Here is a 25,280-nt window from a genome sequence, read left to right on the forward strand (position 1 = left end):
GCTTTGCCAAGTAATGAAGTATGATTTATGGCGGCAACGGTTATCCTACGTTTTTTTTTAAAAAATTATTACAGCAATAGCTCTGTCGACTATAGGAATATAACATGCTGCATTTGGCACGTTTATGACAACAGTGCTCTGGTTTTCTTAACTCCACAGTTCGGTGCTGGCAGTATTTCAAATTCTTGAGACAGATGTTTAAATGAATTTTTTAAGAGGACAGTGAAATACTTTTAAAACATCATACGGCGCTGAGTGTCTCAATATGAGCAGGAACGTTATTTCTCTAACGTTCAGGTAGGGCAGGGCAGCACATGGCCTCTCTGGTTTAGATCTCACGCTAAATGATGGAAGTAGCAAATGTGGAATTAGCTTTTTCTGGGGCATCCTGGCCGGCTGTTAGGTTTTTGGCCGAGGAGGTGGTGAGGGGCAGCGGACGCTTGGACCTTCTCCCGGCTTGGGTTCGTGTTCGCGTCTGGGCTGCGAGCAGCGAGAACAGATCCACGTTTGTTTTGAAGGCAGTTCCCACCACGCTGATAGAGGACTAAGTGGTCTCACGCTGACATGTTGAGTGTGTCATTGTGGTCCCAGTGGTTAGGGTTTCAGGCCAGAAATGACAATCGTTTGGAAATATGTAAATGAGAAGCCTGGTCACATATCTGCGAGGCAGATACCATTTGAGCAGTTCCATTGAAACGCTGAAAATTCTTGGGTTATTAAAAAAAAAATATATTTTTTTTTTTTTAGGTATTGGCTAAAAGCGAAGAGAGCGCCATAATTAACAAATTAACAAAGCTGGGGTAATGCTCAATCATGGAAAATCAGAGCCCACACGGCAGGAGCCATCCTCTGCCTCGGCGGCTGGGAGGGGAAGGACGCGGTCAGCGCAGAGAGATTGAAGACAAGGGAAGCCTCGGTAAAGCAATGAACACTTATATTTAATTTACATTTGACAATTTGCACATAAATAATGATGTAAACCAATACGTAAACATATGATAGTTTGTTGTTCTAGCAAAGTAAAAAGCCTGTTAACTTTGGTCAGAGTCTTTCTCAAGAGAGACAAAAAAAAAACCCCCACCCCAAAACACTGTTGATTGTTGCTACATTCACATGTAAAACTTCTAAGGGAAGGGGGAAACAGTAAAGAGAAGTAACAATTCTTAAAGCTGATGCATATAAATTCTTGTAAAATTTGTATCAAATACAAGAAAGCACTACAGGCAAATAACAGGAAAAGTGTGTGTCCAGTGACAGAGTAGTGATACTTTGGTTTATCCTACAAGTAAGTACTATATTTATGAACTATTGCTACATTTAAAAGATGTCAGCCTCACGATTTGCAGGAGTGGAAATGTAATGAACTGTAGTCCTTCAAAAACTGTGTTGAGAGACTTGTATTTCAGGATTGTTTTGGTTTTTAACAGAAGGCATTCAAATGAAGTTTGCTGAGAGAGAAGGTCACCGAATCCCCGATTGCAGAAGTGGGCTAAGTTAAAACTGGTAAGGATCTAACCAGACAAAAAGATACACATGGAGGGGAGGTGTGTTAATAATGCTACTTATATTTATGCGCGTTGACCATGCAACTCGTTAAGGGCAGGGCGAAACGAGCCGAGGGGCTCGTCCCAACTACCTTCCACCCCGCCCGTCGCCGTGTTGTGCGAACACACTGGTCATATTTGGCTTCTTTTCAAGTTCTTTCAGTTACATTTTTCTGGCTGCTCGTTCACTGACCGCCCGCCTCCTCCCTGCCCTGGTACCGCTGCCGGGAGCAGGGAGCGGGGGAGCCCTGACCCCCCCGTCCTGCAAAAAGGGTGATTCCCACCCAATTTGCCTGGATGCCACCATGGGTGGGTGACGTTACCCACGTCAGGTGTCACCCGGGCAGCCTGTGCCCACCGGCCACCGACAAACGCCTCGGTGCAACCTTCTGGGTTTGAGGTCAGTGGTAACATGTAGAACTGGATAACATTTGCTTTTCACACTTAGATGAAAAATAGGTTTTATTACATGGTTTGGCTCACAACTTAAGTGGTATAAATATATATACATATACATATATAGTATAGTGGTATAAATATATCTATAAATATACATGTATTCTTTGCTACACCTCAAACGTCACCATATCATCTTTGGGCTTAGCAAAACAAAAAGATAAAAGGACGTGCATTCTATCTTTCCCTGTGCACATTTTGGTTTCTTCTCTAAAGTAGCAAAGCATTTAGATAAAACAGCATTGTCTGCACCACTGGACACAAGCACTGAGGTAATTGTTGTTCAACAACTTTGCAATGCCCTTTTTTTTCTTTAATTAAATTAACCACAAAATGTACAAACACAAATACTGAGAAAAAATCTGAGTCGTACAGGAAGGAAGGAAAAAAAAAAAATGTATGTGCCAGGAAAGGACTTTGTTCCCCACCTCTACCCAGGCAAAGTGGGAGAGGAAAATACAAGTAAAACCGAACCCCCTCTTTCTCAGGGAATCTGACCATTTATTTTTTTTTTTTATCCCTGGAAGGCTCTGGCCATGGAAAAAGAAAAAACAAAAAGAAGAGAGAAGAAAGAGGTCTGCCAAAAATCCCCTTTCAGGCAGAATATTAAGAATATTTGTGTGTTTGCTTTTAAACTGCTTTTTGGAAATACAAGAAGGTAAATGAGATTTTTCTTTTGGAAGAGCCCCTTTGAGCTGATGCATTCCTTTGGTCATGGAGATAGGTGACAATCTGTGGGGCTACAGCCCTTTCCTAAAGGCCTGTCCGTGGCAGGTGGGTGCTCTGTGCCCCCTCTGTGCCGGGCAGCGCCGCAGGCAGAAGAATCTCTCTCCCGTCCTCAGCGAGGCAGGGGCAGCAGTTTCTTCCCCTGCTTCCTGCTACTCTGGGTTTGGTTTATTTTTTCAATTCCCAGTGGGGTGATTTGCACATAAAAGTACACAGCGTGATTTTTTTTTTTTTTTTTTTCAAACCAACGGACCTAGGATTCTGTGTGTCAAATGTCCAACTTTGGCAATACGAAAAACCACATTTGTTTAAAAGACATTGGTACATAAAACACATTTACTGAAACCCCCATCTTAGGTTCTTAAAACAGATGTGCAGAAAAAAATATCTACAAAGAATGGCCATAAAACAAAAAATAAAAACATTTAAAGTAAAAATTACAATGAATTTTCCAGTCATTGTAAACATTTTCCTAATTATTGCTTTTAGAATGATTAATTGCATAATAAATTATGAAGTACTATCATTGAAAAAATAATTATGGATAGATGATTGTCTTTTAGTAACTGGCGAGGCAACGCACAGTCCTTTGCCCCTTTTTATGCCCTGAGAAAACAGTAACTTTGGAGTTCCTTCTTTCAGCTGGAGAGCGTAGGGAAACTACTGTAAGCCAAGATTGCTTTGCAGCATTGAAACTATGTACAAGCAACTGCTACAGGCACCCTGACTTGCCAAGTCATAAATTAAAAAAAAAAAAAAAATTCACTTTGCCAAAAAGTCTTAAGGGTCCATTGGTTCAACTGTTTCTTGCTTGACCTTTACAGGTAACAGAGGTAGTGGGTGACTGTGAGGCAACTTCATAATTGACATATCTGACGACTCGTAAAGGTTGCATCCTGAGGAGATAAGTCCGTTTCCCAGGTTCCTCTGCAGAGATGCTTTCAGATTAGCTCCTTCCATTTCCCTCCTGAGCATGGTCAGTATATCCTTCTCCACGATGGATGTCAAGTCGATATTGTCCTCCACTTCTTCCAACTTGTCGGCATTGTCACTGATGTCGAACTTCTCGATCTCCTCGTTGATTCGATTCAGCTCCTCCATGGAGAGGCCGGAGGCGGGGGCCACGGGGCAGTTGCCCTTCAGGTGGACCTGGAGGCTGCAGAGGTGAATGTAGCTCTTGTGGCAGTGGATGCATTTATGGGGACGTTCCCGGGTGTGGAGACGCTTGTGCAGCTTCAGGTGCACAAACTGGGTGAATTTGGCGGGGCAGAGCTTGCACTGGTAAGGCTTCTCTCCAGAGTGGAGCCGCAGGTGGGTTTTGAGATTGCTGGTGCTGCTGAACCGCTTGTGACAAACCTAATGAGGGGGGTGGCAGAGAAACAGTGAATGAGTGGGAGGGGATTTTATGGTTTAAATCACAGACACCTAGGAGGAGACGGCAGGATGAAGCAGCAGCTTTTTATATCTTCACACTTTCTCATAAAGGGGGGAAAAAATCCCCACCTTTTTTATTTAAATATCACCGAGCAGCATTTCGAGTATGGTGGGTGACAGCGCCGTGTGGGGCAGATGCTGCTGTAGGAGGCTAGAGACAACCCCGTGTCCCACGGACACTGCTGGAAAGGCCTGTGATACACACCCCAGTCCCCAGCAGCCAGGGCTTTGCTGCACAGCCCCACTGTGCACCAGCCCCTCCCGGGGCACCGGGAGTGTCTCTCTGTGGTGTGTTACGTACCTGACACTCGTGGGGTTTTTCTCCCGTGTGTACCAGATAGTGCTTCTGGAGGTGAGCCAGCTGCGTGAAGCCTTTATTGCAAGTCTGGCATTTAAAGGGTCTCTCCCCGCTGTGAACTCGGAGGTGCACCTAGGGAGAAGCAAAAGCAATTAACAATTTGCAGTTTCCAGGGCTGTAACAAAAGTACTTTCAGATGTTTCCTCAAGTTAGCAGAAGACTCCCATTGCCAAAATACAATGTTATCTAGTTAATTAGGTGGCGTCTTTACAACCATGCTTTCTAGCTGGGGGGGATGCCGTATTAATCCCAGACTGATAATGGCCTAACAAGGAAAGGAGGACCGTCCCTACTTTTCCTAGATAACCTACAGGGAGAAACCATGAGCCTTCCAAGAAGGCCTGTGTCTTACTCTCCACTGCCTACCTTCAGATTGGAGAGCTGGCCAAAGGTCTTGGAGCAAACGTTGCATTCATACTTGATCTTCCCGTTCTGCTTCTTCAGTGGGTATGGGAGGGTTTTGTAACCGGTCACATTCCTCTTACTTTTAATGAGATTCATGGCTTCTTCACCGCCGGTGGCAGCCAACACCACTGAGGTAGGTTTAGGTTGCATTATGTGTTCCGAACTGGCTGCTGTGCCAGCTGTGGGGGACCCGCTGGTGGGGCTGCACGGCTTGTCCTTCATGCTGGCAGCAGCGCCCGTGATAGAGAAGGCACTGTTGGGTGCTGGTATGAGGAAGTCTCTGGGATGGTCAGGCTGCAGCAATCGACGGCCTCCTTCGCTGGGCAATGAACTGGGGAGCGTGGTGGGGTTCAGCATGTGGTGGGAAAGGCTACCTCCGCTGAGCAGGTTGCCGTAAAGAGGATACATCCTTGGGAAGAGATTGAAATTGTTGATGCCATTGATATTGTTCAAAGCGCTCAGGTTATTACAGCCCATATTGAACGGAGGTAACAGGAATTTGGGGTAGTGGGGGTTATAGGACGGTATAAAGGCAGGTGGGAGGTGGCCAGGGGGTGCGTATCCAGGATAAGACCCCAATCCTTCCGAGCCATACGATCCGTTCAAGTAAGAGTACGGCTCTCTGTGCTCTTGGGAAGTAGGTGCCAGAGGCGAAACCGTGACCCCCGGACTGCTGTGAGGGCTTGAACTTTTCAAGCTTTGGTCTGGGCTGCTCCTCCCTGAAGGACTCGGTGTAGTTGATGTCTGGATGGGCGAGTGGGTAATGTAGCTGGGTCTGTCCATCCCATACGCTAAGGAAGCTTTCAGATAGTCTTCTGTAATGTGAGGTCGGATTGGGTAGACAACTCGAGGGAAGAAACACCTCTCCGGACTATAGTTCTTACGCAAATCATCCAAGTCTTTTTCTGGAGTAACTGGTGAAATGTTGGTCTGGAAAAAGTCTTTTCCTTTCGGAGGATTGGATTCCATTTTCAGGATTTCTTTCACACTGTGCTCCTTCTTTGGGATGCTTTTCTGACAAAGCTCATCTTTATCAGCACTGTGCTGCTTTGGATTAACGTGGGTTTGTGCTGAAATACAAAGACAAGGTAATGATTATTTAGATATGTCACCATCATTATCTCTTTTCAAAACACAATCTAACACCTACAAGTTTAGTGGGAAGGAAGGGCCACTCTAGGAGATGAGGAATCATTTAACTCACCAAAAACCTGATTTCTGTGTGAAGAAATGTCCTGCTGGTATTAAGGGTTAATAAAAAGCATTGTTAATTTAAGGGATACCAGCCTGTACATACAGATCTGGATGATGATTCATTTGCAGAGTGCTAGTCTCCACTTTGCAAACTGATTTCACCTTTCTTTCCCCTTAAATTTGACTAGCTTTGCTGTTGAATGTCTATTTAAGCAGTATTTCTAATAAATGTGGTAACAAGCGTTTGTTCACAATACAGGTTTAACAGAAGGACTTTGCAGAAGGCAAGCTCCCAGAAATGTTCCTCAGTAAAATAACAAGGCATGACAAATCGGCTTTTGCCAAACCGCAGCAGTCACTTCACCAGCCAGTTCAATTACTTACAGTACCAAAAAACCCATGGCTGGCTGGGATGAAAGCCTTCTTCAAAGAGAAGGTATTCTCCATCAGTAAACAGATCATTACTCATTAAATATACTGCTTAGGAACATCTACAACAAAGCAGACTATTTACTGCAGATTTCTGTGGCATTCAGTCTATGCAAAACTCCTCTGCTTACAGCTGTACTTTATAAAAAAAAATGCTGAAGCAAAGCAAAAGAAAGCAAGACTGGTTGGCTCCAGCTTAAGTTGAAATGTACTTTAACCAAAAAAAAAAAAGCAAAAGAAGTATGCATTTAGAAGGAAATAGAAACTAGCAACCATTTGATCAGTTCAGCACATACACTGCTTAATTGTATTCAAAGACTCTACCTTGTTTATCTTGACATAACAATGATATGAACAGGACACTGAAAGATGCCTTCACTAGAAAAAGAAGTCTGCTTTTATCTAACCTCCCAGAGTTAATAGTTATATAATCTTGAAATGATGACTTGTAATATATTTTATTATAGGGGGAAAAACTACAAGAAGGTTTCATATTCATGGTTAGTTATGCGCAAGATTTTCCATCAGAGACACAAGTCAACGCCGACAGGTTATGTCACTCGAAAGTATCATAGCCCTTTAGCCAAATTTCTACTTTTGTGACTGACTGTTCTTATTTCACTAACTGGGCTGAAAAACAGTTATTTCTGATTTTTGGGGGACCGGCTGAACCCAGTGAGGAAGATGGGAAGAGGCAACGACCACGCCACTTTCAATGTGGATTCTTTGCTTCACTATCTACTGCTCTGATGGAACCTGTCGTTTGGCAACATTACCCTATAAGGCAACAGAACAGCCATTTATTAAATGTATCCAAGAAAACAGCTGTTTTTGAAGCATGCTCCTACTCACAGCTACTCAGTTTCACAGCAGCATCCTTTTTCAAATGGCATTAAGACTAGTAGCAAGCAGATTTAGTTTGTTTTAAAGTTGCAATGAAATGCAATTGAACACAGTTAGTTATGTTCAATTTAAGTATTTATAATAAAATATAAGGCGTGTTGCACAGCACGTGCAATACACACAGCTTCCCCATTACTTCTCTCCATGTTAAAGTTTAATGCAGAGCTGTTTCAAAAATAAATTAATAGCCTGTTGCGTTGCCTGGCATTAAAAGTTATCTGTTCTCTTCTATCTTTCTGTCTGTACTCGTGGACTGGTAACTCATTTTCTAAGCATCCACCCGAATTTTTGGGTAAAACACAGAGGTCCTACTAGGCTCAAGAAGCTCCACAAAGGCACTGTGGACAGTATTATCTATGTCTACTTATCAGCTGCCTGTCACCACGCCAGCATCCCAGAGCAGACATTCCTGGTGACGTGAGACCGGGAAGTATTGAAAGCTGGGGGGAAGGGGGGAAGGGAAACAGGACTTGTGAAGTCTTGCAGCAGAAAAAATAAATAAATACCACCTTATCAGGCCCGTATCAGTTTCTCAGTGGGGTCTGTCAAGCAGGAAGTTCAAATTGACACTTTTCTCTTTTAAAGAAAAAAAAAAAAAATCTGGGGGGAGGGAAAGAGGAAGGAGAAGTGCTGGCGCTGCTGGAAAAGCGATAGAGAAACTGGGGCCGCTTCAGCAGGAGGAACGGCTCCTGCTGTCACAAGGTTAAACACCAGGGTGGGGATGTACGTGCCTCATGGGCCAGAGCAAGTCCACCAGTGACAGAAAGGAAGCTTACAGCCAGCATGTAACTTTGGTTGTGCAACAGGCCCGTGTCCCCACTTGACAGACTACACATAATTGTTCTTTCCTTCCCTTCCAAGTTCCCAGTAAAGCCTCCCCTCCCAATATGCACAAGTAGACAGAAGTCGTGACGTTTAAAGATTATTTTTCAAGTCTAACTGTGCCAGCCCTCTTTAGTTTGTAAGCTGTCTTTGGTCCATAAATCCCGTCTTGGCTTTTTCCCTTATTACCTGAGCACAAGGGACACTGGGGAACACCAGAGAGATCAAAATATAAACAAGCGTGTCAGCACCGTGTAGGAAGAGAAGGGGCCAAGGAGAGGTTCTTACATTTTGTACTGAACGTGGATTTAAACCAGGGCTGAAACTGATTGAGCGGTTTACAGCCTTTCCTGTTGGTCTGAAAGGAGCCATGCTTCAAAGTTAAAGAGATGTATTTCTTACGCTGGTTTTTTTTTTCTTTACACTTGTGATTTTAGATTTAAGTTCTTAATGATCACGATGTCTCTCGCTCACTCTTCAAATGCATTTTTCCCTCCCACTCCCATATACATGTATATACACTAAATATAGGCACATACTCTTCCAAGATCTGTCGAGTTTCTGTGGTCACAGAGAAAAGAGGTTCATGACAAAACAAGAACAGTGCAGCTGCATTTCTAAGTTACAGATACGAGGGGAGGGGGAGAAAAAAAGAAAGAAAAAAAACCCCAGACGTGCCTCTTTAGGAGCCTGATCCACTTCTCAGCGAGGTCACCAGATTATTTGCTCAGATCTGAGATTAGTGAGTGCGTGCAAGGGGAAAAGGGACAAAACTCCTGTTACTTTTAAGTATTAATAAAACTTGAGCAGAGGAGCTGCCTGAAGTCACTCCAATGTGGGTGTTCCAGCTACAGACTGCTGCATAGCCGTAGGCTTTGCTCTCATTTCTCTGGGCTCCAAGCTGTAGCCTGAGAAAGACTTCATAAAAACAATGATCTGTTTTCTCTAAAAACTTGAAAAACGGTTGTAGGCAGGCAGTAATTTCAATAGTAATTTCAGGAGTGAGATGGTACTGAACGCTTCGAGTGGTGGAGCTTAATTATGCCGATTCACATTTTCGATCTAAATTAAGCACCTCTTTTGCTAGTAGAAAGAGAACCTCGAAGTTGTGAAGCAGGCAAAACAAAGAGTGTCTCCACTCAAAATGAGAACGGCGACCAACATTTAGAAGTATATAATTTGATCATCTGTTTTCTAAATGTGTCCAAGGCAGAGTGACATGCCTTTGAAAACATTCTGCTCAGAGAAGGTCTTTAAGGGAACCTTCAAATAATCCTCAATATTAAGTCAACTTTAGCCCCCAAATTCTGGTTTTGTGAAGACAACCTTTCATATAATTTCAAAATCATTTTCCTGAGCCCTTTTGAAGATTCCAGGAGGTATTTTTTTTTAAGCAAGTGCAGATGTTTCCTCTCAACCCAAACAGAAAAGCTTCAAAACCAGAAAGTGAAACTATCCCTAAACAAAAGGGAAAGCGAGTGGCAGGGCTTAGCTAAGGGCCAGTGTGGCAGGGCCAGCAGGAAGAAAAAAAGAATATATTACATTAAAGAAACAGCATTAAAAAGTTAATCTTCATAGAATCAGAAACATTTTAAATAGCACCTTGTTAAACCCGTTAATGAAAGAAAAAGATTGCCAGATGTTTTGTAAATACGCAAATTGTCTTCCCCCCAACTCAAGGTTTTTTTTGAAGCTTGACCAAAAGATGTCACCTGCCCGTACTTGACTGAGGAGACAAACACGGACATGAGCAGCAGGAAGTTGCATCATATGACTGCAATACATGAACATTATTATCAAATAGTCACGTCCTGAGTCAATGCAATTGTTTGGGGTTTTTAAATATTTTAAAAAGAAAAAAAAAAAAAGAACTGTCACCCTCTCCACCCTCCATCACAAAATAAGCCTCCTGCGATGAGGCAGGAATGAAAAGCTAAACTATGTGGGATCTACCCTTGAAATATATTTTCTCAGTCTGTTCGATTGTCCAAAAATAAAATATGGCAGACTAAAAGACAATTTGAGTGCCCAGCTGAATGAGGTTAAGCACATTCAACAAATTACCAAACTGATTTTTTTGGCCATCAGAATACAGAAATCCTGTGCCATCGCACTTACAACCATTTACCGGACAATGGCACCATCTGAAAGTGACGCATCTCAAACCTTGACAGAAAACAACATCACTGGCCTCAAAACAGGCAGGGAGGAGAAGGGGATCATTTGACACAAGACTGAGTTTCCACTGCTGGGATAATGCAGAGTCTTGACTCTGCCACTATTGTGCAACTCCTTTGCAGGCACTTCAACATCCACTCCAAGTTACGCAGCTCCACTCAGAGCTAATCATGGCCGTGAAGGGTAGGTGTGTGCTTCAGCGTCTGAAGGACTGGGTCAAAGGCCCCAATTCAGGAAAACACAGAGGACAGGGTTAAACCCATAACTAAGTACGTGCTTAATTGCTGTCTTTAATCTGGATGCTTTCCTTCCGCGGCACAAATGAACTAACGCTGGAGAAGTTACCTTTAATTTGAAAGTTTGCTCTTACAGAGGCAAGTAGATGTTATATATGGATGTGTAAAAATAGTTATTCTCTAAAGTAGTGATTCTCTCATTTTTGAGGCCGCTAATTACAGGAAATAAAGCCAGAGAAATTCTCTGATACGTTTTTCCCCAGAGGCCCATCCTGCTGGGGTGCTTAAAAAGGAACTGAGGTGCTGAACTTCCAAGACTGTGATCCCCAAACCCCTGAGGCACCTAAAGCAGCTGCCTATATTTTAAGTTGGCAAGACTGAGGCTGCACTGGAAGCTCTCCATAGGTGTGTGTCCCAGGTGGCCTCTCCTGTGCCGGGCTGGGCAACCAGCCAAGGTATGGCTATTCCAAAGCCTCCCGCGGGCACCGCACACTCTGCACACCCACGACGCGGTAGAGGGAGGGAGCTGGGCACAACACACCACCACCATGAGTGAGGGAGCCCTGACTGCAGCCTGAGGTGGGACCTGGACCCCAACTTTGCCTCCCTCGTCTTCAGAGGGTGCCAAAACCAGCAGCCAGGAGCTGGGAGACTGCTCTTTTGAGTGCTAAGGCTGAACTACGCAACTGTTGCTTAAGATGCCATCTCTTTAAATCCACTTATTGAGCTTACTTTTACTAAAATGAACCATTCTGCATACATCCAGACACCCCTAGTTTTGCCCTTAGTAAGAGTAACCAGGTGATTAGTTGACACTTTACAAATACGTTCCTCACTGCTTCTGCAAGACAACTAAGATGCCAGCAGATGCAGGAAGCTGAGGTTGTGTATCCTCCTAGCTAGTGGTCAAATGTGTCTGTCTGGATCTTTGCAAACTCCTCACCCGCAGGAACCCTTAACGCTGTTGTCTCTTCCCACCCGCAGGTCCCACTGAAAACCCAACAGTTCATTGTATCAGGAAATACAACTGCACAGCGAGTGGTGAAATGACATACATGCAAAGACAGAATCAGTGAGATACTTTTTTGAACAGGGAATATAGCAGGACAGCACATCCCCCCCTTCCCTCCTCCTTCCCTCTGCCACTAAGAGAAAACAAATTTTCTTCTATACTTTGTAGGGAAAGACCAAAACCTGGTGAAAAGACAACATCCACGGAGGACAGATGTACTTCTGATTAATCTGAATGTGTGACATCATATTCATGATCCAGGGTTACATTTTAGCTCCAATGATCCCCAAAGTAACACTGATATTTTATAACGCAGGATTTGTTGCCAAATAACAGCAAATAGCCCTTTTTATAAGAAAAAATGTTTGCGGGTTTTCCTTCAAATTTCAGTGTAGGTGCTGGCAGAAGGACAAAAGAATGCTCTGCTCTATCTCAGAGGAGCTAGCAGGAGGGGAGGCAGCCTAAGAGTGGAATGAAAGTCAGCAAAAGTCTCTCCCTCTCTTCAAGGGGCTCTGGATGAGGTGCTGGGTGGTGATTAAGCTATGAGTAAAGTGCTGTGGCTGGAAATGGTCAGAAACCACAAAGGAACAGAGAGATAAACTCCTGGAAATACCTCTTCCCCCTGCTACCAGTGCTATTATTTCTGAACAGAAAACGAAAGCTGCGATATACAGCCAAGAAATGGGGACAAAATACACTGAGCTTAAAAAACAAGTAACCAGATGAGAAGACCACAGGAGGTTTGCTCCCGTAAGACAAGTAAGCGTAGATGCAAGGCTCGAAGAACATTCTGCAGTCAACACATAGTTTGTCAGACACCTAGACAGAGTCATGGCATATAGCCACTTCCTCCTAGGGTGAGGGGAGCCCTTTGGGAGCATGACTGGATGGCCTTTAGTGTAGGCTATCAAAGCAGGCTTTTGGGCAACGCACTAAGAGATCTGGACTTGGAAAGTCCAAGAGTGAACCAACATCCACGGTTCTGAAGGCAGAGGGTATTTTCAGGTTGTTTGTCCAGGATTTCATCAGATAAGACTCAGATTGTAAACCAGTAACTGTTCAGATTTTTTATAATCTGTTTACATTTGAATGGGCACAGGGAACTCATTCTGTTGTGTTGGTTTTTTTAATTCCCCTTTTCTACTCCAAGCTACCTACTGTGACACAACAGATGATGCAGCTGTGTAATTATAAAACTTATTATTAGATCATATAGGCAGAAGAGACATTACTGGCATTCCTTGTTTATACTGTAATCCACTTACTGAGGTTCATCATTGTCAGCTCTCTGGAGGAGGGATAGTGCAGCCTGTCCGCAAATTCTCGGCAATACCACACAAGCAGCTCTTGATTGGCAGGGATGGGCTTGATGGTGTAGAAGTAGATGTTCATTCCATTCTGACAAGCAGCCAAGTTCTGTTCCTGAACGGAGTAGCCAGGGTTTACATAACGCATCCAGTTGCTCTTGTCCTCGTTAAATCCATCAATGAAGTGGTGAAGCTCACCACCTGAATAGATCTGGAACAGACAGGAAGTGCCTATGAATATATATATGCACAAAACGCAACACGTGTGCACAGAGTCCAGAGAGGCAAAATGATAAGCTGTTTTTTTTTTTTTTTGTAAACAAGAAGATATTAATGAAATAAGAGTTCAAGCCGAGTCCCCCCTCTTTCCAACTATGATATCCTCTGCGTTAAGAAAAGAGATGCTTATTCAAAGGCAAGTCCACAGTCACCCTTCCGTTTCTGCTTAGCCTCTGTGGCTCTGTTAGTACGGACAAATCAGACCCAAATCTGACAGGCAGAGTACTCTCCCTGCGTGCAGTCTACCTGAGAGTCATGTTCCTGGTGCTATGATCAACAAGTGGGTAATGCTAATGATTGCAGGTCTGAGTGCATGCTTGCATTAATGCTTTGAGTCACCTGTGTATAAGACTGACTGGCTGCGCTACGTCAGAGTCTTTCTCGCCTTTTTCTATGGCCTCTGTACTTGCAGTTTCCTACCACCTCCACCCATAGGTTTAAACTATGCAAACATCCTCCACCCCCCCCTCCCTCCCCGAGTCCTAAAGCAACACTTGCTCATAGTTGGACTGTAGCCCTTTTGTAGAAAGGCTGGGCGAGGCAAAGATGAACTTCACCTGCCATAACTTAACGAAGACCTGGAGAGGGGCCAACCGATGAGAAGTCACTTTTCCTATCGAGGGACACATTCTGGCTTGTCCGCAGAGGGGAAAGAAAACGTGAATCTAAAAACTGTTCAGTGGCTTTGGGGGGAAAGAAGTCCCAATCGCTGAGAGAAGCTGCTGTTTCTTGAAGTGGTAAGAATAGGAGAATTATTTTATATTAAAAAAAAAAAAAAATAATCAAGAAAAATCCAGGAGGCATGTTAGTTAAAGACATATCCCTTACTCTTGGGGGGAACTAGCTCTGTGCTGGATGAGATGGGGTTCCTGGGTTTTGCGAAACAGATGACCTGGAGAAAGCCAGACCTTGAAGCAGGAGCAGCCTGCAGCAGCAGCGCACCTCGCTCAGCAGGAAATGCCCTTCCGAAGGGGAGACAGAGCTTATCTCGGGGGGAAAACACTCCAAGGTGTTTTCTTGCCTTTGCCTTTGCGTTCACACCATTGCCTCTCCTACCTACCTGGCTGGGCAAGCGTGATGCCGACCAGCCAGGACACCTCTCCTCTTCTCACCGAGAGAGCTGCCTGCGGAGAGGGGGCAAGGCAGCCTGGCCCTTTAATGCGGACCGTAAACACCAGAATCACTTTCTTTAAGAGTAACTTCCTGTAAACTGAGAAGGGGGAAATACATGTGGCCTCATCAAAGCAGCTTGCGAGAGATTTTGCGGTGTGTTTGTTATGAGAAAATGGAAGGGGAGCCGGGCGAGTTGTGCTGCATCAAGAGGAGCCTTCGGGTTTCTCTGCTCACCTCGGCTCGCAAACTTCCAGGAACGCGGGGCTCCGGCGCTCGACGCCTGCCGCCGCTTCCCAAACCGCCCCTCCACGGCTCCCACGGCGGGGACACGGATGCTGCCGGTCACCCTGCTCCGCCCGCGCCCCACCGGGCGCCCACCTATTCTGGGGAAGGCCAGACCAGATGTGCTGAGTCACGGCGCGGTTCCCAGAAATGACGTGGGCTCCCCTGGTGCGGGCAGGGCGCGGGCTGCGTCCCCCCGCGCGCAGCAGATGTTCCCGCTCCTGCCGGCGAGCCCAGGATGCCTTCAATAACATGTGGGAAGTTATCTCCCACAATTTCCTTCGCATATGCAAGCCTGTTTCAGACCCCGAGGAAGGAATTCATTTTCGGTGCGGCAGCGTGTCTTGAACGAATCAAGAGATTATAACAGGGAATTTAACGATGCTTAGATGGCTCCTAGGATATTATTTCCGAGAATCCCTCTGCGCGAAGGCTTAAAATCACATCATGAGAATGATGTCATCTTTCTCGCTCCAATATACGAATGAAGTCCTGCAAGATGGCTAGCAGCCCCTCTTCCCGGCGTTTGCCATCTGATCAGCAACTGGCAGGGCCAGGCCCGGCACACAAGTCCCTTCCTACGCCAGAAGCGAGCTCCCGAAAAACCCGGCTGTAAGAAACATTTTGTAGCCTTAACGAACGTGAAAACAGCCGCCTGCTTTGTAAAAACACCCATGCAAATAACTGCCTGTGCAATGCCATATTACGTTGCACAAAGACAATCTGAGAAAACCAAAATGATGCAATTAGGTAGGAAGAAAGGGGTGTGGGGAACGCTGGTGCTTGCCCTGGGTTTCACCTGGATGAGAGGTCGGGATATTGCTAAGGCAGGCAGGCACCTGGGCACAGAGGCTTGGATATACTCCCAAATCCACCGATTTAGACACAACCTAAATGGCTAGAAGGCAGCAAAACAAATCCATGGAAGGAGATGGGGCTGAAGGAATGTTCCCTAACAATTAATAATGGGTCTGTAACGGAGACTGAGGATTATGTCAACTGATAAACTGCAAGCATATTCCCCAGCACAGACTTCCCAAGCCAAAACAAATTGGCTGGTGTTCCCTTCCAGCTTATAAACTACAGAGTACAAATTAGGCATCACCTCTAGTGTTTGTCTGCTGTTAATGGATTTTTCTCTTCGCTAAGGTCTGTGGGCTGCTCTTTTAACACTTTCTGAAGCGGACCAGAAAAGCTTATGATTTGAATGATATACGCTGAACACCACCAACACCACTGTGTTACAGCATTTCTATTCAAAACCCAGGGAAAATGCCACAAAATGTATCATTATTCCAGAATAAAAGATTATGCAGTACTTTCACAGCTTATTCACAGCTGGAAAAATCAAGGATCCGTGGTATTTGCATAAACAAGGATGACTTTCCTTGGTGAAGAAATGCAAAGTAACCTGTCCCTTCAGCAAGCACAACTATATTTACACAATCAAGCTCCAGTCTGTTTCAGAAGACAGAGCTGGGAAGGGCTGTGGATCTCCCCTGCTCTCTCCACCCACACAGTCCCTACATCCAAGACAGCCAGGCTTTTACTTGGTTTAGTTCAGCCCCCTGGCTCTGTTCGTGCCTGGCAGTGCACAGAAGTTGCCCCCTGCATTCACACACAGGTCTGAAGCAGGAAGTGACCCAGCTTCTCAGCTGTACTCATTTAGTGATCTGCTTACTGCAACAACATGGTGCTGTTTTTTCCTGCTTACCCGCCAAAAGTATTTTCTGTTCGCATTCTTGGGAACCGTATCGCTGGTATAGATCTCTCCTACCAGGGGTCCAAAGCGCGTTCCTTTTGGGATGTACTCTTTGCTTATAACTCCAGTGACCTACAAGAAGAGCAGCACAGGATCAGTTCATCGCCTGTAGAAATCAAAAAGTCTTCTTTCCTCTCCCCTGTCCCCCGAATGTAACAAGGTAAAGCAATCAATGCAAGAAATTTTTAGTGACAGGTCAACAAAACAGAAATAAGTTAACAATCGTGTTGGATATGGTAGGACCAGCTTTGTTAGATACTAGCATCTTACCGAGACATATGGAAGCCAAAGATGAACACTGCCTGAAAAATGTGTTTTGTGGAAATATGTTTACAAGAAGAAACAGTAAGCGAAATGTACAGAGACTGTCAGATACCTTCAAAAGTTATTTCTCCTATCAAAGGCAACCTCCAAAAGCCTAGTTTCAGCAAACACAACTATTCAATAGCCATCAATCACTTCACTGCTACAGAGCTCGCTTTTCTAATACGTTAGGAACTGGAATGACTGCTCCTCCAGATCAAAATGAAACATCCTCCCCACCCCCACCCTCTTCGCTCTGTACCCGTCCCGATAGCTAAAAGGAGAACAAAAAAAAAAAAAAAAAAAAAAAACTTCACAGCGTCTCCATAGGGTCAACATTTTGGATTCCCTTCTGCTTTGAATGGAATAATTGGGTTTATTCTGCCCCTTGTCCCGGCCCGAAAAAAAAAAAGAAAAAAAAAAAAAAAAAAAAAAAAGACAACCTACAATTCTCTCACCAGCATACAGTGGCATACAAAACAGAGTATGAAATGGCTTTGGGACATGTACTCACAGATCACCCTCTTTTATAAAAAGGAGGCAGCAGTTCCGGTAACATGTCAAGTGGGTTTGGTCAAAAAGGCGTAAGGGTTTTGATGAAAATGCTCCACTATGCTAGGTCTAAGAAATGTACTCTAGTTGTTCAGCTTCCTTCTTGACAGTAATTATACCAAAAAAAGTCACTGACCACAAATCAGGAAGCAATTCATCATTATTCAGAAGAACGTGCCTTGGAGTAACCCTTTGCAAAACACTGCTGAGTTATTGGTTTTGTCTCTCTCTGTTCCTCACCAATCTTCTTAAATTTAATGTACCCAAACAATGTTAGAAAACCAACAGTTTTGTAAACCAAAACCCCCAAGCCTTTGCAAGATTGATGCTGCTGCTCAGATAGTGGGGAAAAAAAAAAAGGAAGGTGAAAAGCCCATTAGTTTGGTATTATAACCAAGCCTTCATGGCAAAATGTATAAATCGTATCCCCTTCACACATCGCGCCACTTTCAGATCAAGGCAGGAACAGCAGAAGCGGCTGATGAACACCGGGAGCTGGGATTACTGCTGCCTGTACCCCGCGAGGAATCAACCTTTCTACCAAAGCAGGTTAGCACTCATCAGACCCTGCAGATAGCTCGCTCCAGCCAGCATTTCATTGTCTTTGTAACAGTCCTTCGCAGCAAAGGACAGTAAAAACCCTGGACTGTAGACAGCCCTTCACAAATCAGCTAAGCCTCCAGATTTTCTCATGCTACATTTTCTTCCGTTGTAACACCCTTGGTGTGAGAAAGGGAGAAAGACAGAGGGAGAAGTACTTGCCTGTGTATTGGTCAAGATTAAAAATCCCAGTAAACAACTAACGCCTAGCATAATTTCACGTTAAATGTCAAAATAGAGGCGACAAATAGCAGCCATGGAATCGAGGAGGTAATCCACCCGGAAACAGATTGCCGGGTGTACGTGGTGGCTGTTTGTGCTTGTCCGTGTTTCAACATGTGTTTCAGCACACCACAAAAAAATTAAACGTCAACAGTAGAGGTAGTTAAATGCTCCATTGATCTGTGCATCTGGACTGGAGAGAGAGAAAAGGGACTTCCAGAAATTTTCCTACACCTACCACAAGCTGAAACAAGCTCAGTGGCTCAGTTTTATTTTTGTCTTGCTTGTACATTTCTCATAGAGAGCTGAAAAAGGCAGATGTTCTTCTCATCTTCCCCATATATCTTCATTTACATCCATCTGCCCTCTCAAGAAAAGTTCACAACCAAGACACAGCACACCCTACCAGTTTTACTGCATGGTAGCTTGAGTTTTTTCACGGTTTTAAAATATCTTGGCCTTAATTAAAACAGCTTTAATGAAATTCTCAGAATCTCTAGAAATCACTCCTCGAACTAGTCAACTTGAAACACCCACTGAACTGGTGTCTCTGACACAGCAGATACTTTTTGATATCCACCTTACAAGCAGGCTTTGCTTCTCCCCTGGTGCAGCTGAACACGAAGATGATTTCTCACCCTGTACCCACTAGAAGGTTATTTTGGCAGAGGATGTTCTGCACATCCATTCTGCTAAACCAGATTAAAGCCATCCAGACAACTTTTAACCAAAGGTGGCTTTCTGGTCAGCAATTCTTGGCCTCCACTGTGACCCCAACAAGCTCAGCTGCTGTGGTCGATGAGGGGTACCCTCCAGGAGAGGGGTGCCAGCAGTGATGGGACAGGCTGGCTCCAGGCTGCCAGCAGCCCCCCTGCCGCAGCCAAAAGGGGCTCTTGCCCTTCTGCAGCTTAACCGGGGGCGGCTTAACAAGAGGCCACGAAGTACAGCACGGAGCTGCCGAGGGCTTCTAGGCAAAACAGTGAAGAAACTCCACATCCAGAGCCGAGGGGAAGCCGTCTCCCGGCTGCCGAAAAGCTGTGGCAGAGAGGCATTTCAGACTTGTGTCCACCAGGTGTCCTTCGGCACATTGCTGCCTCTCGGCGAAGAGACCTTCCGAAACAGCCTCGTGGCAAGCAACCACAGGGGAGCATGACCTGAGCTCGCTCCCCACAAATAAAAGCCTACTGCCCTTCTGCAGCCTCCTGGGTCCGCACCATGCCGTGTGGGAGCAACGCGCTATTTTCAGAACAATTTCCTCTCTACAGACACTTACCCCCTCTCTCCCTTCAAAGCTCCGAACTTTCAACACTCTTGCGAGCGAGCCGCTACCACATTTTCCCTTTCAGCAAAACAGCATTTCTAGCAGGAAGACGAGGCCAAACGTTAGCCCCAAGCCGTAGGGCCGGTTCCAGCGCTGCGGGCAGCTGCCGGCTCCCGCCGGGGCCCCGGCCGAGCTAACCCGGCTCCCGGCGGGACGGGATGCGCCGAGCGGAGCCGGGCTGGCGAGCGGGGTCCCAGCTCCAACCTGGAGGCGCTGCGGCGGCCGAGCGGGCTGGCGGGGGAGAGCCCGGCCGATGCGGGGGCAGGGGGGGGGAGCCCCGGGAGCCCGGAGCAGCCCCGGGCGGCGGCGGCGGGCCTGGAACTGACCAGGGTCCTAATGCGGCGGCGGGGGCCGGCGGCGGGGACGGAGCCCAGCAGGCCGGGTGGCAGAGCCCGCAGCCCCCGGGGAGAGAGAACACGTGGGCTCCGCTTCCAAAATTCCATATTAAAAGCAAGACCAAGGCTCCTACACCTTCCTTAGCGCTGGAAGTAAACGACGACCCCTGATAATGCTGCAAAGGGAGGGTATTCTGCGACGGGACCACTAAACTGCTCTAAAAAATTAAAAAAAAACCCCCACCACCGAACAAACTCTTACTGGCTTCAGTGAAGTAACACTATTCCCCAGTCGCACAAGGGAAGGCCAGCCCCCAATGACACTGATTTATTATTTTTTTTAACTTCTAGTTTGACAGTTACATGAGCCTGAGTAAATTTCACCCCTTCGTACAGTGGCCAGTTTTCTAAAAGAGATGCCACAAAACAAAACGCTTTCAGATCGCTTCCTGGGTGATCTCATACAAAAGTAATAATAAAATAAAAGCAATAGGGAAGAGCAAGTGTCTGAGGTCAGCGAGGCACACTTTGTTAACAGCTCTAAATCACTGCTTTCATCAAAATCACTGATTGAAGGTCTGTCTCTTAAGAAACAGCCTTATCAGAGAAATTCAGTAAGTTATGGGTTTGCTGAGATATGTTTCCCTCTGTCAAGCTCATGGACCAGGAGGCACTAGTAATAGTAAAGACAGCAGAATAACTGGCACTTTATATCAAGAAAGGCTGTTCTGGCTTTAAGGACTGAGACCAAAGAGGAAAAAATATTGAAAAAAATGTTTTTAAATGTCTGCATAAAAAAGATCATTTACATATGGCCTTCTAAAGCATGATTTTGGCACTGTCTCTCATCGTTTTTTGTCAATTGCTAAAAGTGGAGCAAAGGATAAATAATTCACGCATAGGAATAAATAAATGACTTCATGCAAATCTAGCAGCCTAAAATGTTACGAGCAGTAGTAATTCATTTTTTAAAATGCTGACACATACTGTGAACTCATACTGAAAAATGTGTCCTTCAGAAAAATCCCTGATCAAGATCCAAAAATAAACAAGAGTATGACGTGTCATGGACTCCCTCACAAATTCAATAAACCTTTAAAAAGGAGCTACTCACTTCACAAAGCATGCAAGGAAAAGAAACACGAAAAGCAGCCCTCCCCAAACAACAGTGGTTGTACTTCCTCCCTCCTCAGCAGGCACGCAGTACTTTTCCTACTTCAAGTGGAGATACAATACTAATCATGACAGCACCAGGATTTCATGATCTAATCGTGACAGTATTAGCGTTTCACAAGCGATGTCTTATATATGTTTTTGTCAATAAACTGACTCAGCGTTTCAAACTCTCGACCAGATGAAGCCACAGCTCTCCCCAAAGTTAACAATGAAGACAGCTCACATCTGAAACCCACTGGCAAACACGCACGCATGCATCCCCTGAAATCTTACCTCATCCTTTCGTAAGTGAAAAAAACCCACCCTATTGAGCTGTCAGGACTCCAGTGGTTTTCCATAAGGTCAAAACCAGAATCAAGCTCCCTCGCTGACCCCACCAGTGTGCGAAAGCAACACGAACCCAGTCCTGACCCCAATGAACAAAATCAAACTTGGAAGGCAGACAGAAAAAAATAATATTTCACATCAGAAGTTGCTAGAACACAAGCAGATTATGCCATTTACAACTATTTCACCCTGCAGACAAGTAGCAAACGAGTGACCTGTCCAGACATTCACAGGAGTGTAGATTTCACAGAAGGTGGAGAAAAAAGAGGATCAGATCGGCCCTTTCTTTCAGAGTTACCTTAGAAATAGTCAGGGTTTGGAAGCTCCTATTGCTTCTTATGATAGGTGCTATTCAGCGCAAATAAAAGACCGGGGGGAACTCTGGAGAACAAAAGGAGGATGTCCTATATTCAGACTCCCACTAGCAGGGAGCTGCACGGGTCACATTTTACACGGCAGAACCGGGAATCTTTCAATGACTTCTCTCTCCCCCCACGTCTTACACAGAGGTGGCAGCAATCCTCCTACCCTGATTCACTGACCTGAGCTATAGCGTAAGGAAATTACATCTTGGTGTTTCCAAACACGGCGCTGGGAATTTTGAAAGCTCCTCGGACGTCTCCTGCCGCGGCGGCAGAGAGAGCGAGCAGCCTGAGCAGCCAATCAGTCACCAGCCGGCTGCCGAGGATCTGCCCGAGCTGTCGCGCTGCAAGCTCATCCTTCAACCAAGAAACCCTCCTGTATCACACAGTGGAGTTGCAGCTTTATCTCTCCCCCCACCACCCCCCTCCAAAAGTAAGACCTATCTAACGATGCAATAACACAAAACAAGGTTCGCACTTTTTTTTTCCGGAGTGTGTCCCTTCTCTGCCAAAGTTCTTCAGGGCAGGGCTGGGCAGATGGGAAGAGAAATTATTTTACGGAAGAATTTAGCTTTAACCTCTTACCAAACCTACTAGGCACTGTATTAGGCGCTGCCAAGCAAAATTCCACAGTGCCAATACCCTCCAGCTGGGGGTCCGGCCCTATTTCTCTACGCAGGATTAAACAAGTACCTACTCTGGAAGGAAATATTTGATAGGCACGGATGAGTGTACCTCTTCTTTTCAGCTCTGTGGTCAGTGTGTTTAGCCAAAGTAGAAGCACAGGTAATAGCTGCTATACCACAACTCTCAGCACAAGGAGAAATGAAGGGTTGTCCCTTGGGTTATTACCCCGACGAACATCACACCTAGCTATAATAGCTACTCTATATGAAGGAGTAAACACAAACCCAAATTGCTCATCCGGGCTCATTTCTTTCCAGCCCTTCTGAAACAACAACAAAGAATGTACCCACTCCAGGGACAAGGATAGGACAGACTCGCACGGCTGGCTACCAGGGAAGATACTGCCCCAGATAAACAAAAGTTACTTTAAGCTACGTCCACCCTTCTGTCAAGTTCGCTACGGTTCCACCATCACTTCCTTAACCGATACGCTGGAGTTTGTAAGACCTTAGGAAGTTGAGAATATGGCAAGCTCACGAAAAGAATAAAGCAATTTCATAACCAAAGGGAAAACAAAAAGAAATAATTAAACACATTTCCAGGAATTTGTTTTTTTTTTCCCCTCTACTTTTTTTTAAAGCTATTTATTGGACAACTGAGGCACTTTAATCTCTGAGCCAGAGGCAATGAATGGTCCTGGCAAACAGCAGTCTAGAAATTGGCACAGACAACTACCCCACAGTTTAAATATGCTTATTCAGATGCTGCTCAAATTGTGTGAAAATTTAACTGTTTGCGAATTGGTACAGAACCAGTTTCAGGGACAGGCTGGCTGTGATTTCCAGTGAAAATACTACATGATAGATAACCAGCTCACAGTTTCTTACAAAACTTATTAGGGTCCCATCTTAAAAGCCAGCAGACAGCATTCATTGCTGATGGTGGTGGGGGGTGTGCGTGTCAAAGAATGGAAGCCAGGGTGAGCACACACTTTCCAAAGCGCTGTGATTTGGCTTGTCTGACTCCAACCTTCCCCAGAGCATTGCCGCTTACCTCTTTGCAGTTAGATGCATATTTGAAAGTCAAGTTCCTTGGCAAGGAAGCCTCTGCCTGAGTTAGGGTGCCTCCGTCGGCACTGGGATCCAACGGGTGATCGTTTACAATGTATGTGCACTTTTCTTCAAAATCGGCTTCTGTCCACAGAGTCATGTCAGCATCCTCCATGTCCATTTTCATTGTCCACTCTCTCCCTTTCACCAGATTCTTGAAACTCACAGCGTCCGAGCTACACTGTGTAGCAGCCTGGAAAATAAGAAAACAGCCTTTAATCCTCATTGTCCTTCAGTGTTGTGGTTTCCGTTGAGACAGCGTGACTAATACAGTAGTCTGTGACACTTTAAAAGCGTATGCAGGATAGTTGGTACAGTTGAGTAATAGCCAAAAAGCAGTGTAAACGAAGCTGCTCTGACTGAAGCAAGCACCTTAAAACGCCAGCCTTGGTAATAATGAGGAGGGAACAAAAACAAAGAGGAAAAAATCCCTAGGCTGACAACTGCGTTACCTCTTTCAGACCCTTTCCTTAATGCCTCAGAGAGAAAAAAATATTCCATGCTGAAGAAAACGTGGGGTCATGGCCGCAAGACCACTTAGTCGCCTGTGGAAAAGCTGCCTCAAAAAAGTGTCACAAACAAGGAGAGGAAGAGGAAAGGAGCTGCTGTCTGCGTCTGAATGAAGCTAAAAATGGAAAGTGCATGTTGGAAGAGCGGAACCCAGCCTTGCCTCTTCCAAATGGGGAAGCCTGAACTTTCCCACCGGCTTTCAACACACAAACAACTTTCAAAACAACCTGGCCCCCCCGCCTCCTCCTGACGTCCCCTTATCCTTTGGCATGGAAGGCTGAGAAAGCCGACATCCTGCCAGCATCACTGCAGCAGCAGCAGCCCTGCACAAAGCACTGCAACACACTCCCGGGAGGGTGGAAGGGGTTGCGGGGGGAGAGGGAGGGGGAGAGAAGAAAAGAAGCAGGGGAAATAAATAAAGTAAATAATTTTAAAAAGTTTTTCTATCCTTATTAATTTTGACGGTACCTCCGAGAATTACTATCGCAAAGCCCTGGATGGGAGTCTCGCCGGACAATTCCACCAAGTCCTTCGGCCTCTCTGTCTATTTAGGACACTGTTATCAAACCTATCCCCCCCTAACAGGTCCTAGGTCGGGCTCTTTCCGTAAGGTTCATCAGGGACCAAAATCCCTGCCTACGCCGGTGGCTGGGAATGACGCTTGAGCCCGGTGTAAAATCCCTTCATTTCTTCCTTTTCGGACCAGGCAGCTAGGGTGAGACTTGCACCCCTCCTCCGGGAAGAAGGAGGACGCCGAGACTGGAAGCGCAGGGTGGCCCGAGGCAGAGGTTAAGGGCTGACCGGCTCCGGGCTGAGGGCAGACCCCCCGGGCCCGCCTCTCCCGCCCCGGGGAGGCCCGGCCGGCCCGGCTGAGGCGGGCGGGCGGGCAGCTCTTCACCGAGGGCCGCCGGGGTACAAGCCCCGCGCCCCGTCCCGATTGCGAAGCGAGACGGGCGGTTGCGATGGTTGGTTGCCGGCTCTCGGCGTTAAAAGGGGGGAGAAGGAGGTTAATAGCGAAACTCGGGGCGCCGGTGACAGTTGCGCGGCGGAGCGAAAGGGTTAACGCTGATCAGCGGAGCGCTCCCGGCCCCGGGAGAGACGACGAGGAGGAAACTTTCCCTCCGTCCTGCGGGCGCCGGCGAGAAGAAGGAGCCGGGGCGGCGGAGGAGGCGGGGAGGGGGGGAGTGAAGGGAAGGGGTGGGTGTGAGGGGATGGGATGGGGGGGAAGGCATCGCGCTCCTTTCCTTACCGGGGCAACGTCCGCGCGCCTCTCCACAGCGAAGCCCACCGTCGGCGGCAGCCCTGGCTCATCTCTACAGAGTAAACATTCCTCCTTCCTTCCAGCGGCCGGCTCCCCGGGAGACTGACTCACACCTCCCGCTCCTCCCCCCCCCCC

At 46.0% G+C, this 25,280-nt stretch overlaps 1 protein-coding gene across 3 annotated transcripts in view; it reads right to left on the reverse strand.

Annotated features, from left to right (window-relative positions):
* Positions 1-1,019: 1,019 nt before the first annotated feature.
* Positions 1,020-25,280, reverse strand: part of PRDM1 (PR domain containing 1, with ZNF domain) — a 54,752-nt gene continuing 30,491 nt past the window's right edge. The window contains exons 1-7 of one of the 3 annotated variants that reach the window (XM_014964391.1): positions 25,134-25,234; positions 23,319-23,567; positions 16,393-16,512; positions 12,963-13,215; positions 4,885-5,993; positions 4,462-4,590; positions 3,507-4,082 (exon numbers count right to left, since the gene is read on the reverse strand). In XM_014964391.1, the coding sequence (XP_014819877.1) occupies positions 3,507-4,082; positions 4,462-4,590; positions 4,885-5,993; positions 12,963-13,215; positions 16,393-16,512; positions 23,319-23,501 (2,370 nt within the window). In that variant the 5' untranslated portion in view covers positions 23,502-23,567; positions 25,134-25,234. Of the gene's footprint in view, positions 4,083-4,461; positions 4,591-4,884; positions 5,994-12,962; positions 13,216-16,392; positions 16,513-23,318; positions 23,601-25,133; positions 25,235-25,280 lie in introns of those variants that run through there. The other 2 variants (XM_014964390.1, XM_014964392.1) reach the window with 2 other exon arrangements.

This window comes from Calidris pugnax, unplaced genomic scaffold (assembly GCF_001431845.1).
Source record: "Calidris pugnax isolate Ruff unplaced genomic scaffold, ASM143184v1 scaffold219, whole genome shotgun sequence".
NCBI lineage: Eukaryota > Metazoa > Chordata > Aves > Charadriiformes > Scolopacidae > Calidris > Calidris pugnax.